Source organism: Papaver somniferum, chromosome 8, assembly GCF_003573695.1.
Source record: "Papaver somniferum cultivar HN1 chromosome 8, ASM357369v1, whole genome shotgun sequence".
In the NCBI taxonomy this organism is placed as follows: Eukaryota; Viridiplantae; Streptophyta; class Magnoliopsida; order Ranunculales; family Papaveraceae; genus Papaver; species Papaver somniferum.
The window spans coordinates 69,104,811-69,123,151 of NC_039365.1; the positions used below are offsets into that span (position 1 = coordinate 69,104,811).

General features: G+C 36.0%; 1 protein-coding gene across 1 annotated transcript; it reads left to right on the top strand.

Moving 5' to 3' along the window:
- Positions 1 to 7,715: 7,715 nt before the first annotated feature.
- LOC113301460 (26S proteasome regulatory subunit 4 homolog A) lies at positions 7,716 to 11,911 on the top strand. The gene is made up of 6 exons (XM_026550235.1): positions 7,716 to 8,281; positions 9,441 to 9,686; positions 10,315 to 10,484; positions 10,577 to 10,793; positions 10,937 to 11,077; positions 11,592 to 11,911. The coding sequence occupies exons 1-6, from the start codon at positions 7,793 to 7,795 to the stop codon at positions 11,673 to 11,675; spliced, it is 1,347 nt and encodes a 448-aa protein (XP_026406020.1). The 5' UTR covers positions 7,716 to 7,792; the 3' UTR covers positions 11,676 to 11,911.
- The last annotated feature ends 6,430 nt before the right edge of the window (positions 11,912 to 18,341 follow it).

An 18,341-nucleotide genomic window follows, 5' to 3' on the forward strand; every position in this document is an offset into this window, starting at 1 on the left:
CTTAATGATCGAGATCAACACTCATAATTTAGGTTGACCGTTTATGGACTTATCTTAAAAAGAAACAGAACTAAGCATGTTCTTAAAATAAATAAATAAATAAATAAACCACATTAGCATTTAATATTAAAACCCGTTAACATTGGTTACATACCTTAATCCGAGCTTTAGTTCCCACCGCCCAGTACAGTACATCCACAAAACCAATCTTTGGTTCTTCCTGTACATAGACAGACCTTGATACGGTTTTGTCCATGCACGCCCCAAGCCAGAACGAACAGGACATGACACACTTAGGGAAGGGACGGAGCAGGATAGGACCGGAGCCGGATCAGGACAGGACGAGAGCCGGTCAGGTTGATGGATCGGGATAGTGATCGGCCGGGTTGATGGATCAGCATCATCTCATCTGCAGTGAAAAAATATAAGAAAAACGCCCAGAAAAAGAAAATAAAACGACGAGCATCAGTTGGTCCAAGGGGAATTAAAACCAACACATCATCGATCTACTAACAGACATGGGGATTCTATTATGTACACCCATAACAGACAAAAATCTAAATATCTAACCAAAACTATCCATGAAAGATCCTTAAGATTAAACTTTTTCTTTTTAATTTCATTATTATCATAAGTGGGAGTCCATGAAAGGACCGGTTGGATCCAACAGACGGGGTCACATTTTCTTCCACGGCCAACAGGAGCACCCAAGCACACGGGATCAAATTTCTAATGATTTTCTTCCACAGCCATTAACTAGGACCGAAAATTTAGATCCCTAAGAGCTTCTCTAATGGAATGTATGTGAGGGAAAAAGTCTTAATCCACATAGGATACACAATCATATTTCAAAAAAATCATCTCCAACCCATTGATAAGCGGATGAGGTGGAAAAAAAAAGTTAGACATCCTCTAGATGAACCTCTAGTTTTAGACATTCACTTAGAGGATGTCTTCCCATCCTAGTCACATTTTTACTAATAAAATCAACGAGAACAATAACTGATTTGTTCGAGGAGAATTAGAAGTGAAACATGGAGAGATGAGAGAAAGAAGAAGAAGAATCTTATTATGAAGATTAGTAGTTCTATTACATAGGTTACATTATATACATATAAATGGATAACCCATGGACTGCACATCCATGCGCCGTAGGCCCTGTAACACTCCCCCTTGTGCGGTTCAATAACAAAACTTTATATATAATGCGTCACATATAGTGCTTTGAATGTATTTCTTCAAATGGCGTCCTCTCCTTGATGGCTTGTGCCGAAATCAATCGCCTTACTAAAACTTTGACAAGGAAAAACCCAGTGGGATAAAATCTTGGTACAACTCTTCACATGTAGTACTTCACATGTTGTCTCGTACTTTACATGTAGTTCATCACATGCAATACGATCTTCAAGGACCGACTAGTCTAAGTTAATTGTCTCGTTAAAACTTCGTCAGGAAAACCCCATAGGGACAAAAGCTGAACTAAAGAAAAAGAGTACAATATTAAGCAAACTTGGAACACAGTTGGACTCGAATATGTTGCCTCATTAAAACCTTGACAAGGAAAAACCCAGCGGGATAAAACCTTGACGAAGGGAAAATAGTACAACGTGATAGATGCAAGTAAAGGTGATTCGTTGCAGATGATCACTTTGCTCTATTGAAGTTGGCTAGTTGCTACATAACTCTTAAGGCAGAAAATCCTCGTGGGAAAGACAATAGCCTTAGTTGGGAAAGTACATTCCAGGTGTTTGTTGTTGTCCCATTAAAAACCTTGCCGAAAAAATAAATCCTGTGGGAAAAAGTAACCTCGGTGAAGGAAAAGAGTTCAACACACCATTCGATGCTCCCCTGATGTTAGACAATTTTCATTAGTCTAATGCAGTCAAAAGGAGTTTACCACACTTTACTTTGGTGACTTGGATGTTTATAAAACCATGTTGTTGATTCTGGAAGTTACGCTGCTTAACGGACTATCGTGTTTCATTTCTTTGATTCAGATATTTTCCATAATATCAACGCGATCTTTACGTCTTCAACGTTCAACATACTTGATGCTTTTCGTGATCCATCATAGTACGATGTGGACTCGTAATGGACTCATAGTACGATGCAAGTAAAGGTGATCTATTGCGGATGATCACTTTGGTCCGTTGAAGTTGACTAGTTGCTTCACAACTCCTAAGGAATAAAATCCTTGTGGGAAAGACAATAGCCTTAGTTGGGAAGTTAATTCCCGGTGTTTGTTGTTGTATAATTAAAAACCTTGCCAAGAAACAAAACCCTGTGGAAAAAAGTAACCTCGGTGAAGGAAAATATTTCAACACACCATTAGATGCTCCCCCTGATGTCAGACAATTTTCATTAGTCTGATGCAGTCAAAAGGATTTTATCACACTTTACTTTGGTGACATGAATGTTTATACGACCATGTTATTGATTCTGGAAGTTACGTTGCTTAACAGAATATCGCGCTTCATTTCTTTGATCCAGATATTTTCAGTAATATCAACGGCGATCTTTATATCATCAACGTTCAACATACTTGATTTTTTTAGTGTCCTCTCGCTAAAAACCTTGTCGAGTAACAAAATCCTTTGGGAAAAACTATTCTCGGTCGAAGGGAAAAAGAGTACAACACAACTTCAATTTCGAAGTAAAATATGTCGACATCATATCCTTGGATCCTCCCCCTGATGTCGGCATCTCCCCCTAATTACTTTCAGAGTTTTTCTAGAGAGTTCCTTTAGTCATGTACTTTTCGAAACTGAATATCGGTAATAACCTAGAAAATAATCTACCATGTCTCCCCCTGATTACTTTCGTTGGAGAAGATATTATTGTTCCTTCATAATCAACAACTTTTGGATTGCACTTTCATTAGCATTCCTTTTAATGTCTTTGTAGGGATAATTTTTTTTTATGTCAATGGTTACTTTTAAGTACATGATTACATTCACTATACCATTCCAATGACGTTGCATTGGCGCGGAGCTATATCTAGGTAACAAGTTCCCTGAGGATGTAAAATTTAATCTAGTACATTATTATACTAAGTACAACAATGCGTCTATTGTACTTAGATACGGGAATTTCATCTCCCAACACATGTTCGTCATATTCCTTTTGACGAAATGGTTACTTACTTACATTTGAAACTCGACTAATCATGGGAGTGCTATCAGGATGCATGTCTTTGTTAAATTGCCTGACAACTTTAGACATATGCAAAATGGTGTAATAATATACCACAAGCTCAGTATTCGATCGAACTTTCCCTAGATTTTTCATCTCAAATTCAGATTTTAAATAGCTTTTAAGGTCTCTTATCACATCAAGAGTACACATCATGTCTGTACCATCAACATAAATAGCTACGATTCCAAATCAGGGACTTTCTTATGAACACGCAAGGAAAAATAACTTACTTGTCTATCCCCTACAAATCAAATATCCACTTAGACGGGTATATCACATCCGTATGATTGCTTGAATCTTTAAGTGAGTGTTCTATCTAACTGTAAACGCACTCCGTGTTTTATAGTCATTTGATTTGGACAACAAAAGTATATCAAGTACTTTTGTAAATATCTTCTATCTCTTGATTTTTTTAGAGATACGTAACAATCACATACATATGTTGCATTTCAAGTCCTTTTGAAATTACCAAGCTAACTAGGTAGCGGAACTCTATAACGTTCATTACAAGAGAACAATTCCAGGGCTTTGTGAGAAACCTCGCGCCACAAGGAGAGTCTTTGTACTTTAAGACTACTTTCTTATCATTATGCTTTATGAAAAATTAATTATGTATGTCCAAATAGGCTTTACACTTGGTTGGTTAGCACTACCACACCAAATACCCGTATATTTGCCAAAGAACTAAGTTCTACCTGGATTGTATAGGCCAAATATGCTATTTATTTGAAATTAATCAAAATAAAGCATGGTTCGATCTCATTGTGCTCTATTTATGGAACAACTATTTATGGATTATATCATCATTGTGCACGCATGATCCTTCCATTGACTCATATGCATTCTCATAATCCGTACAGGATTTCATTGTTCTCTAGAATCATTTAAAACTTCGGAGCGTCCTCCATTATTGATTCATGGACATAGTCAGAGACAATCAAATGAGATGATTTCATTAATGATACAAATTAGTTTGTTCCTTACCCATCTACTTCCTTTCTAGGTGATCATTGATCGAACCTGGTGGTCTCTCCATCTTCCTTTATGGAGCCATGGACTCAACTACACTTCCACCAAGTGTAGTTGCAACACCTTAGTCTATGGTGTACCCCATACCGAGGATTTATAACCTTTCAGGAATATTCGCAGCTGGTATGTGTGATCTTGTCACTTTAGCGACATCAGTGTACATTCTGAAAAATGATTATTCTTTGTCACTTCACATTTACATATATGGAGTACACGAATCAATATGAGACACAGTGGGAACACACCACGATAATTCATGTCATTACCTTAGAAAATACTTTTTCTTATCTCCCCCTAACGACGGGAAGAATGTGTCATTAAAGTGATAACCTGCAAATATAGCAGTAAGAGATCTCCTGCCAAAGTTTTTAAAATGCGGGATAATTGTTGAGAGTAAATATCCAACAAAAATTACTTAATCATTTTCGTGACCCATCATAGTACAATGTGGAATCGTAATGACACATATATAGTGTAACCAAAAATGCGTAATAACACAAATATCAGGCTTAAATTCAGTTACCAACTGGTACGCAGAAAAGGTTGACTAATATTTGGTTCTAAAACGAATTAAGTAAAGATGTGCGTAATATTGCATATCCCCAAAGCAATAAAAGGTAGGTCGGTACGCATAACTTATTCCTTAGACACCATCTGTAACCTTTGATGGTAGCCTCTGCGAGACCATTGGGTATAAGATGTTCTATATTGATCTTATTAAACATGCAATATTCATCAAGTCCTTTTGATGTAAATTCTCTAGCATTAACAAGGGTGGTGAGCCTTTGCATTTTGCTTTGTGTAATATGTTCTAGGAATTCTACAAAAATTAAACGCATCGTTTGTTATGAACAATAACTGATTCAATGCGTCGAATCATCCACCAGAGCCATAAATCACTTGAATGGTCCGCATTCTGCATGGATATATGTTCACTAACAACACTTTATTTCTTTGGAGAATGAGTTATTTAGCATTTGCATCTAAGTAAAACAGGATGGTCTCAATCATGTTTCACTAAAGAGAGACTTTGTAAGATGAGTGACGTGCTTTCTTACTCCAAAGCATAATGGGGAGAGGCAGTGCAAATCTAGTAACTTTATAAATCACTGATTATGATAGATGTCGTAACTTCGCATTCTATTAGTTCATTTTCTTATACACTCAAATGAAGTGATGCTCGTGTAAGTACTTTCAAAACGGAACATCATGTCACAACCAATGTGCATTATGGTTATGTCAAAGTCTTTATGAATCAATCCCAATCATTTCATTGTTGGGGTTGATAAGGATTCAGTAATTCAAGTTCCAGTGATCTACAATTCACTAGATTGACATATTAATTTTCTAAGAATATGCTTCCTTCCACATTCATTAGAAATTATTTATATATGCAATCAAATTCATTCTCACTGTAAGGGCAGACATATGATCTAGTTCAATTGGCTAGGCCAAGTTCTTGTTGCCATTAAAGTTGATGTGAAAATTGCTTGCTACTATGTTGCACACATTACATTATATATACCAACACCTATAACCAGGTGCATTTCCAACTCTTTCATTTATGATGGAAGCTAGAATTACATTTTAGATTCATCCCATGATATATATATATGTCCCTTTTCTCATGCTTTATATGGGTCATTACGTCTAACCCTTATGACTTCGGGATTCTTTCCATTTTCAATTTTGCTACATTTAGCTTAATTAGAAATTTCTTTATCTCAATAGGCCTAGAGAATCTCAGTACACATGTCAACCAATTACTTTAGGTTGAATAGATTACTAAAGATAGTTCTTTTGTTGTCATATTTCAACATATACTGGTTCATTAGTATCATGGATGAAGTATAGAATGAAAGTTTTCTAACTCATATATCATCTTTTGTGAGTTCTTCCACAAAATTTAGAATACATGTGATTTCATTTGCAATGTATCTTTTGAAAATACCGACTCTGAATAGTCGAGCCAGTGGATTAAATACCACGGAACATTCAAATTTGGAAATAAAATATCAGGTACACAATAATGGTGCTCAAGTACTTCTAAACCCCAAATAAATACATTGGAATTGAGTTGGTACAACCAATTGAACAAAATACACCATTCAACTATAACCAATATCATATTCAAGAGAACAAATAGCATTAAGACTAAAATTCTTAATGATTGAGATCAATAAAAATAATTTAAATTGACCGTTTATATGCTGTTGACTTATTTTAAGACAAATAAAAACAAAACGTGTTATAGAACCGCACAAGGGGGAGTGTTACAGGGCCTACGGCCCATGGATGTGCGGTCCATATAGTTACCTAGAGTTTACCTTTACATGTATATAAAGGAAATAGTATTCATGTAACCTTATCTCCTGATTAATAGAAACTTTCCTCTGCCTCTTCCTTTTCCTCCATTATACTACTGAAACACGTTATCAGCACGATTATTTTAGACATTCACTTAGAGGATGTCTTCCCATCCTAGTCACATTTTTACTAATAAAATCAATGAGAACAATAACTGATTTTTTTTAACCAATTATATACCTACAAATAAGTAAAGAAAGATGAAACAATCTAATGGGTTGGAGATAAAATTTATTTTTTCCTGGTATTTAGGATTTTATACCTAGAGGATGTATTAAAAGTGATGTCACATATGAAACATCCACACTCACCATTAGAGAAGCTCTAAATCCCTAAGATTAAGATTAGTTAGATTAATTAATCAAAATAATTCTTGATTATTTCTAATCAATCAAAGTGACTCCTGGTTAGTACATAAACATGACCAAAATAATAATCAAAATAATCCCTAATTCTTGATTAAATCAATTTTCACCGCAGATTTAATATTTCCAATGTACATGCCAAAATCAAAAACAGGAAAAAGAAAGAAAGAAAATTCCAACTTAGAATGTTTGATTGCAGCGTTAATGGAAAACATCCATGTAGAAAAAGAAAGAAAAAAAATCAATCGGCCCATATAGCTATGCGGTACAGCTTCGTGCATGATAACGTTTTGTAGTATCGATTAGGTTAAAGCAAGAGACAGAGATAAAAATAGAGAAGGAGAAGAATTTCTTATTTGATAAAGAGGCATCAGGGATTACATAATACCATGTTTTTTGTATATAGGAAAGGGAAAACCTAGTCATCTAATGGACCGTATATCCATGAACTACAGGCCCTATAACATATATGTGATTTCATCATTTTTATATTCATTGTATGTGTTTTAAAATGCATTTTAACTGCATAGTCACACCTAAAAATCTCTCTCCCCCACCTTGGCTCAGGAATTGTGCAAACTTGAAATAGGACGGGTCATAAAGTCCGATACCTAAACCCGCACGTTTAACCTACATTTTATCCGGGTAAGGGTCGAGCTGCGAGATGGGTCCGCAATTGCCAGCACTACCCGCGATACCACACCTCCCAGCCCAATACAATACTTGAGAAACTTGCGAAGCTAATCACTGTCCTTCTATATAAACCCTAATTTGCTCCCCAAATTTCTCAAACCAGTTATTTCTTCATCTTCAAGGATTTTTAATAGATCAGAAAAATGGGTCAAGGAACACCAGGAGGACTGAACAGACAGGGAGGAGGGGCTCCTGGGGATCGAAGAAACGATGGTGATAACAAGAAGGAGAAGAAATTCGAACAACCAACACCACCAACAAGAGTTGGTCGTAAACAGCGAAAACAAAAAGGATCAGAAACAGCAGCAAGATTACCAACAGTAACACCATTAACTAAATGTAAACTTCGATTATTGAAACTTGAAAGGATTAAAGATTATTTGTTAATGGAAGAAGAATTTGTTAGTAATCAAGAGAGATTGAAACCACAGGAAGATAAAAATGAAGAAGATAGATCTAAAGTTGATGATCTAAGAGGTTCACCTATGAGTGTTGGTAGTCTTGAAGAACTTATTGATGAGAATCATGCTATTGTTTCTTCTTCCGTCGGGCCTGAATATTATGTCGGGATTTTGTCTTTTGTTGATAAAGATCAACTTGAACCTGGTTGTGCTATTCTTATGCATAATAAGGTACTTACGCTTTTTCTTTTCTTTATTTGGTGTTAATTTTTGTTAGTTAGGGTTTGTGTTCTTACTTGAGATGGGGTTTTTCTAGGTTAAAATTAGATCTGTCGTTGTTTTGTGTCAACTGATTTGTTATTTGCGGTTTGGATTTTTTGTAGGATTTTTTTTATTTTTAGGGTTGAAAGCCTAGAATAATTTGAGAGAATGGCTTGTTGTGGTACTTCTCTGAGTAAGGGTATACCACATGAAATTTTATTAGAATTTGTAGGTCTTCCTGGAAAATTAATTATAATTTATTGGTGTTCTGAGTGTTAGAAGATAGTTTGGTTTAGGTTCTTTTAGTGATGCTAGAGTATAGGTCCATTTGATAAGACTGCTGGTGGAAGGAGTTGGACTGATGTATGCTTAGGAGGCAAAGTAAGTATTCCAAAAGGATCAAAAGCTAAAAATCATAGGATCTGGTAGCGAGCAAGTAGTTTCATAAACATGTGAATTACTGCGCCTAGTACCATCCCTCTATCTATTGCTGTAGATTTCGGTCTCGTGGACATATTGGATACACTAACTGATTTTTGGGCAAGTTCAGTGGGTGATGGAAAATGAGAAGTTAAATGATTTCTACTGTAGTTTTTTTCTTGATGCTTGGGTGTACTAGTAAGTGATGCTTCGCCTAATAGTATGCGAACACTTCGTCTAATATGGACATGATTATGATCATGTAATATTTTCTCAGGCTGTTTTCAATCTTAGGATAGACCATTGACCACAAAGTCAAGCTTTCAAAGTTTCAACTACTGTATTACCTTGGTAAAGCTAATTTATGATTTGAGCATCAATAAACCTTGTTGAGGTCGCTCCGCACATTAATTTTTTTTTTTTTAAAATCTGATACATGCATCACATTGTTTAAGATGGTTTTCAACAAGCTCTAGACATTGAAGCCAATAAGTGTTGATATTATTTTACGTTTCTGTCATCTTTCCTTGGAAACTTAACTGTGTCAATAATAGCTGATTTTTTTTTTTTTTGTGTTACGTCTATGTATGCGCTTCTTCTCGTTGTGTCTACCATTAGTTATTGACTCTTGAGAAGTTTATTATGCTTTGAAAGATTACTCCAAGTCTGACTCTTTAGTGTGCTTCTTCTGTTTTCTTCATCTGTTCAGGTTCTCTCTGTTGTTGGGCTTCTTCAAGATGATGTTGATCCCATGGTGTCCGTTATGAAGGTTGAGAAGGCTCCACTGGAATCTTATGCAGACATTGGTGGACTAGATGCACAAATTCAGGAAATTAAAGAGGCAGTTGAACTTCCACTCACTCATCCCGAATTATACGAAGATATTGGTATTAAACCCCCTAAAGGAGTCATCCTTTACGGAGAACCTGGAACAGGGAAGACCTTACTCGCTAAGGTGCAAATGTTCTCCTTATTATATAATTTCTGCAGATTGATCTAGCGGTTTGGTTACTCTTTAGCTGCAAATGGGTTAATATCACCAAGAGATATTTATTGATATTTTCTTGTTATGATTTTGGAAATGCGTCAGTCATATGAAAACTATTTGCTGTTAACTGGTGAGACAATTAGATGATGTTTTAGTGATCCTTTCACATATGTTTCTTAGCAAGGTCTACTAGGTAGAAAGTTGATCCATATTAATTAGTTCCATTACATCTAGTTATGGAAGAAAGTTTCACCACTTTTGGAATACTGCTGAGTAAATAATCTTCGGGGACTAGTTGCTGATTAGTTGGATAGCAGCACGTGCATGATGTGAGAAGACCTTGACTTGATGATAATTCTTGGAAAAGTAAAAACTGAAGTTCAGATTCAATCTTTCTGTTCGTTCTTTTAGCTTTCTCTTTTTCTGTCCTTCCCAAGTAGCACTAAGGTAGGGGTATTTAACTTATCTGGCTACACCTTCGTGATTCAAGATATAATATTTTTCTTCAGTGGCTTGGTTTTTAAAGCAATAAGTTCATCTTGGGACATCTTCTCTGAATATTTCCCTGATCATGCATGTTTATTGTATCCCTTAGGCAGTGGCCAACTCAACATCAGCTACTTTCTTGCGTGTTGTTGGAAGTGAATTGATCCAAAAGTACTTGGGAGATGGTCCAAAATTAGTGAGGGAACTGTTCAGGGTTGCTGATGACCTTTCACCTTCCATTGTCTTCATTGATGAAATTGATGCGGTTGGTACTAAAAGGTACCCTCACAAACTCACAGATGTTTGATACATACTTGTGGGCGTGAATGTTTTTCTGGCCTGTTTCTTGATTGTTAACCATGTTTCATTAGGTACGATGCGCATTCAGGAGGTGAACGTGAGATTCAGAGGACCATGTTGGAACTGCTGAACCAGTTGGATGGTTTTGATTCAAGAGGAGACGTCAAAGTTATTCTTGCTACAAACAGAATTGAAAGTCTCGATCCTGCTTTGCTAAGACCTGGACGAATAGATAGGAAAATCGAATTCCCTCTTCCTGACACCAAAACAAGGAGACGCATTTTCCAGGTACTTGTTGTTTTCATGCATAGACTGCTGCATTGTATTTTTGGCCCAAATAATATAATGTTTTGTTAACTACATTGTCGGTATAAATGCCTCCGCATTCTCCGTGATCATGTTTTAATCGTTTGTGTATTTGGACAATACAGATCCACACTTCAAGGATGACATTGGCAGATGATGTTAACCTAGAAGAATTTGTGATGACTAAAGATGAGTTCTCTGGAGCTGATATTAAGGCTATATGTACTGAAGCCGGTTTGCTTGCCTTAAGAGAACGCCGTATGAAGGTAAACATTTAGCTGTAAAGATTGTTATGTTAGATTATGCATTGGTTGTAATTTAGCTAAACATGAAGAAGATTAACAACCCATTTGCATACACACCTAAATACTCAAATCTCCAACCGCTGTTTGCACATCTGTGTGCTATATCAGTTGTTAAATCCTGGAGAACATACTTTCGGTCCTGATGCCAATGGGCTACGGAGGCTTCCCATAAATAAAAGCAAAACCATTTGCATAGTGGAAAAAATATAAAACTCATTAGTTGCATGGTGCATAGCAGTAAACGTAGCGCATCTATGTTTTCACCATCTTTAGATTTGTCTCTTTGAGGTGATGTTTTTTCCTATTGCTGTTTTGCACTCTATAATTTTGAGAACAATTTGTCAGCTGTGCACTTTTGTGTCATCCTGGTATAATTTTCATCGTGTTAAAACATCTTATACTTGTATTTTCTTTAGAATCGTCTTAATGCAAAAAGGTCTGATTCTAATTTTGAATTAATTTTCTTTTTTTTCAGGTGACACACCCGGACTTCAAGAAAGCAAAGGAGAAGGTTATGTACAAGAAGAAAGAGGGAGTCCCGGAAGGACTTTACATGTAATAAAAACAAGCCATGGGGAGCGTTTAGATCATCTGGATACTTGCTTGCCATTTCCTTGTTTTAGATTCTGTTTTCATTGCTGGGATTGTTCTTTTTTTTTTTTACTGTTTCTCTGGTGCTTGTTGTTGAACTTTATAACAGCGCTGTCACTTCTCCTTGGTTACTGAAACTATCTTTGCAGTTTCTTTACCCTTTGTTCGCAGAGTTAAGTTATGTTTCTCTCCTCTTTTGGTTCATTGTGTTTCTTTCCTTCACTATCTACGAAGTTATGGATGTATATGTTAAAGAGTACACTGAACTGTTGTGGCTAGAGCCTAGAGGTCAAGTTTTGCTGTTGGCTGTTAGACACAGAGGCACCATCATATTAGTCTCGCTGGACACTTCTGTACTTGTCTTACGGTGGCTTCTGAATAGGCTTCCGAGTAGTTGACGTAATACTCTTTATCTAACAAATTATTAGTTTAATATTATGAGAAAATTTAATATGTATCAAAATTTATTTTTGTCTTTTTAGTAGTATTTTATTTTATGTACTGTCTGGACCTGTTAATTATTTTGGAACGTATTACTTTATGATTTTATCGAATTTATTATTTTAACATTAAGGGTCCATGTCGGGACCAATAAGTTGTAAGGTTCACTATTATTTTAGCCTACAAGCGAACCTTGTGGGTAATCTAACCAAGGCAGCCGAAACGGATGGGGCTGAGATTGTGTCATAAGGGGGCAAGTTAACTCTACATTCCATGTTAGTTCCTGTAATATTACGTCATCGAGGGCTTGAACATGAGACCTCATGGAGAGCATGAAGCTTTGGGAAACAGGGATGACCAGTTGAACTGGGTGCCCGTTTAATTAATGTAAATTATACTCCCTCCGTCCCACTATTAGATGACATATTTGTTTTTAATTTTGTCTCATTAATAGTTAATTTTATATAACTAGGATATGACCCGTGCCATAACGGCCCGAATTTTGGATTAGTGTTGTTATAATTATGCGACATTAGGTGGTTAGTGAACTAAGAAATACAAAGAATTCTAAAGATATTCCATATCTCTTTTCAGTAGATATGGAGTCTTCAAAAAACTCTGAGAATTTTTATTATTGGAGATAGACTTTTCAAAAGCTTTTAAGGTTCTTTGTTATTGGATTTGGATTTTCAAAATCAATGATTTAAGGTTTTGGTGGATTGTAAAAATTTTGATGTCAAACTATACTCCATTTGTCCAATATTGTTGAGGGTGCAGGTATTTTCAAGCAGGCCAAGAAAGGTGAAGAGGCTAATGTTTTTCCAAATACACCTTTTATATTAATTTTTAAAATATTTAAACCTGCTAGTTTTTTATTTTTTGTGTCCCGTGTATGATTTTGATGCAAGGACAAATAACAAAAACTTGGGGAAAATACAAAAACCTCGATAATTTTGGGCAAATCCTAAAACATCAACTAAACTGGGAATTGCTAGAAGTAATATAAAAATCTATCCAGAATATGCGAAATTTTGAGAGACATTATTTAATTTTCGTTTAAATATTGATTTTGGGCGGCTCTAAGAGTGTAAAAATGTTTTAGGGAAAGCTGGCTTTTGGGCAAAGAGAATCAAATGTGTAAAAATTAAACGGAAGTCTAACCTTTGAGTTTTCTTTTCCCTTCCACTAATATCAGTAACATTGCCGGACGCTACCATTATCTCTTCCGCATTTACTGGAAATTAAAGGGAGTGATTTGATCACCAATGTCTCTTCATCTGTTCACTCATGAACCACCTGAGATTTTTTTTTCTTATGACCCAAAGGGTACCCTAAAATCAATACTCAAAGAGAATCTCTCAATGTCTCTATAGGTCTCAATTAACCAACCACTGTAAGTCATTGTTTAAAAAGCAAAATGAAACCAATGAAATTTACAATATTTATCATTTCTTGCCTGATACATCAAAGCGTCAAAGACCCTTTAATTGTTTTAACAAAACGCCCGGGGGAGGTGCGCAAACTTTATAGATAGTTTGTCATCATTTGATTGTTGTTGAGGTGACTCCTAGATAGCCATGTTGCTCTGATCATAATCCTTGGCCTTCCTCGTAATGTCGGATTTGGTCATATTCGTGGAGTTTATGAAGTAGAATCTATAGGGAAAAAGTGCATTTGCATTATCTGAGTGTGGTGTTATGGCTTCCCATTTTGGGCTTAATACTCGTGCATTATTTATCACATCAAGACTTCACACATTCACTCTGGATTAGAGGGGTAGATCAATGTTGCTTTACTTTGGATTCAGTGTTGATTACTAACTAATGTTGTATGGCAAGACAACAGACTCCCATTCAGCCAACAACTTGGTTCCAAAAGTTATCGACTGTAACAGGTATCCATGTGTGGGTGGATGTTTTATCCGTGTGCCATGATAGATACGTTGTGTTCACTGGCTAGGTGTTCCACAATAGCGTAACGCACAAAAGGCAAGCAAAAAGTTGCTCTATTGATTCAAGACGCTCACTGTTTGATGAAATTTTATCAAGTCCTTCAAAAATCTAAATGAAACAAAAAGTTTTACAAAATTTATTGTCAGTCAGTCATTTGACGCTTGTAATTTTTCCTATATAAATCTTTCTTGAAATAAAGATACCTCCGAAGTGAAATAGAACATTTCTTTCCACGATTCTCTTAATGATTAACCAGAACCAAAAACAGTAAGTCGTATCCTGCTGCCGACTTCCATATTAAATTTTTTTTCCTACTTGAAACCAATACAATTTACGGAAAGATAAGTTAAAGTTCCCACAAACTTTAACATTGCAGAGCTCCACCACTATTCACTATAGTGGTAATCCATATTTCCTGTAATTAATCAACATAACATTATTTCATTTTGTTGATTACTGTAATGGTCATTCACTGAATCATATTATAAAGGATACTCACTTATGCTGAAAGGATAACAGTGATTGAATCACCATGAAACCACAAAAAGAAAAAGACACAAAATAAGACAACCAAATACGACTTTCATGAAAAGAAAACACTGACACAATACCACTACAAAGTAGACAGAAAATATGATACTACTAAGAGCGTCCACAGTGGTGCGAGTATAACCAAAGACCAAAGACTAAAAAAAAAGACCAAATTTGGGTTTAGTCCGTCATGTGGAGTAGTGGGAAAAGAGTATATTTGGTCGCGCGTTGATAAACATTACGCCTGGGATCAGGCGTTGGTAAAGATAACGTCCGAATGGGGCGTTGGTAAAGATAACGCGTGAGTGGGGCGTTGGTATAGTATACACTTCAGAACCAAAAAAAAAAAAAAATGGGGCGGAGGTATAAAGCCCGCCCCATGTAAGTGAAAATTTGTGAAAGTGGGGCGTTAAGTATATCAACGCCCCATTTCATGCGTACATTATATTAACGCCCCATCGGGTGTACATTATATCAACGCCCCGTTTCAGGCGTACATTATATCAACGCCCCGTTTCATGCGTACATTATATCAACGCCCGATGAATGGCGGAGATTATATCAACGCCCGATATGTAGCGGAGATTATATCAACGCCCGACTATATTTGGATTTGGTCCTGATCCCAGATCAAATTTGATCTGGATTTTACTCTTTGATCAAATTTTGATCGATGGTCCGTCCCACTACGCCAGCCCACTCGACTGAAAATTTGGGTTTACTCGTCCATTGCAGTTGCTCTAAAGCAGTATCTAATGCCCAATTTGGCAATAGATCAAATCCGATAAGACTGTAAGGTGACATTTTGGATAGCAATTCTCATTGCTAGAGTTCACACCAATCAGTTCCGCTTTCACCATCTCATCAGCCAAATCCTCATTGGGTTCGATTGTCATGCTATCAGTAACACATTTTGTGGAAAGTGCAGATTGATTCACCGCACGATGGTTGATGCAGGTAACTTTAAATGTAGGAGGCATCGGTTTCTTCATGTTATACCCAGCGCTATCTGAAAGTTTCTCAATGCATGATAACGTTGAAGGCGGACTGCACTTTGGCTTTTAATTGTCCCTGCATTACCAGAAAAACTCCTTTCAACTCAACCGCTTTATGTCTTTCAACACTCTTCAAAAAAAATTTTTTATGTCTTTCAGCAAATCAGAAAATAACCTAATTGTCACAAAAAAAAAGAAGAATTAAAACATGCATACATATGGTAAAGAAAAAAGTCATTTTGGTTTTGTATAATGCTTTAAATTGTGTCTATTAATATGTTTGCTAAAAAGGAATTTCATATAGAAGAATTAATACATGTCACTTTGGAGAGTACATATATTACATTTTGAAGGATCCATGCTTGCATCGCTTGAAATTCCTAGCAAGGGCTGGTTACCTGCATGCTTGTAGTTTCACCTAACAACTCCTCCTCACATACAACCTTCCCTTTTCTTCTAATTCTCTCTCATCTTCAGTCAACAATTTTCTATAAAATCACAGGTACCTATTCTAGCATCAAAGTTGGTTGTTGAGCCTATCAGCAGCACTCAGCTAAAGAGTGGATGCAGTTTCCTTGTAGGCTTGTTAACATTTATGCTTACCAACAACAAAACCTATCTAATATGTCAAGTAAGCTTGCATATCTCAAAATAACTCATACACACATATATATATATGTGTATAAATTCATGGTTTAAAAAGGCGTTTGTAGGGCACGCTTTAAGGGGCTTTTTTGCGCTCCAGGTCTTATGAGCGCCGCTTTACGAATTGGTTTATATTAGAAAGTGAAAAGTCGGCCTTTGAAACCCAGTAGGGTCTGTTTCACATTTTCTAACTAAATACTAATAAACCTAATTTATAGGGCATGGTGATCATGATGATGATGACTATCTACATGATGATATGAATGATGCAGACATTCGTGTCTAGTATATTTAAATAGCTCTTGGGTAGAATATGCAATATCAGTATGCCATACGCTTAGTCTAATTGTTCCTTTCATTAGGTTGATAACTTCTTAAAAACACTTAATTCGTGTGTCGCAACATTTTTCATTTTTCATTTTTCATCTTTGAACCTGTGAGAGGGACATGAAGTCGTACTAATTTTTTTTTAGTTTGGAGAATCGAGGTGAGCAATTTCAGTTCTGCAGTGAACCTGTTTAAGTGTCTGCAGTGTTTTTATGCATGAAAAACTTATGTTAACAGTTGCGAAATCAAGCAATGAAAGAAAATAATGTGTATTGTAGTACTCATAAACTAAGAAAATAAGAAAACATTGCTGAGATGATAATTTGGTTTCTCTTGAACTACTATAGAAGCCATCGATGAACAACATCAGTAGAAAACTCGGCTTGTACATTTAGTGAATCCCATATGCCGGAAGCAACGTTATCAGTTTAGCCTAACGAAATATCTCAAAATATGAGCTTTGAATCCACAACTGAACAGATTTCATGATTACAAAGATAGTATTCCAATAAAAAATACAAATCAAATACAAACTTAATTAAAGTAAACTAATATAGAATTTACCTAGTATTCTTGAGAGATTACGCTGAAGAAGGAACTTGAGAAACCTAGGAAGATGATAACCCTTCTAGAGGACTCTATATAGTCGAGCACTTGATTATTGGGTTCCTGTTGTAATGTAACGTAAGAAATTGATTATTGGGTTTTGAATCGAAGGGAATGAATGCTGCAAATAATGTAACGTACGAAATTGATTATCTGGTTGTGAATCGAAGGGAATGAATGTTCCATTTGATTTCTGTGCCAAAGCATTACTTTGATGCTGTTACCTAACAGAGAAGAGTAGAAAAAGAAAACTCCACCCGGCTTTGCTGTTACAAATCAAATGGAACAGGTGTCACCAATTTATTGGCTTGGCACAGGTGGCTCACCAATGCTTTGGCACAGAAGATACGGACCCGCAAATAATGGTTTTTGTAAGAATGACTTGCCAAAAAAGGAGGAGAACTGGTGAAAATAAACCCTTAATTTATGGTGGTGTTAATGGGATTTTGTAACGGAAGAGTATATTAAGTGCAAGAAGTGATCTTAGCCAACGACATACTACTACATTACATTAATTGAACAGGTTGCTGTGCTAGCCTATCAGCGAGCCTCATGGATAACCTAGTTAAAGGAGCCGAAGTGGATGGGGGCTGAGATTGTGTCATAAGGGGGGAAAACTAACTCTACCTTCCATGTTAATTTCTGCAATATTACGTCATTGGGCGTCGAACCTGGGACCTCCTGGAACGCATGAAACTTTGAGGAACGAGGATGACCAGCTGAGCTAGATGCCCGTTCTTATTGTAATAATGTATTACTTAAATACAACTTGATTTAATACATATTGTAATAAATCAAGTTGTATTAGTAAATTATACTATATTACTTAAATACAACTTAATTTAATACATATTAGTAACCTGGCTAAATTGGGCCTATACCACTTAATTGGGGCCTATAGCTAGATGATAAAAAAAAAGGTCATTAGAAATCACCTACACTCCACCCCTTATCAAAATAATTAACTAACTACCTATTTTACTTCTAAATAATTAACACTAATTAATCGTATTAGGGGTTAATTTTTGTTTTGGATGTGAGATTAACTAATGTTAGAGAGTTCATCAAAACATCAAACATTTTTTTTTTCGTAAACAGTACCCAGAATCGGTTTACGTTCATTCACATGTAAACCGA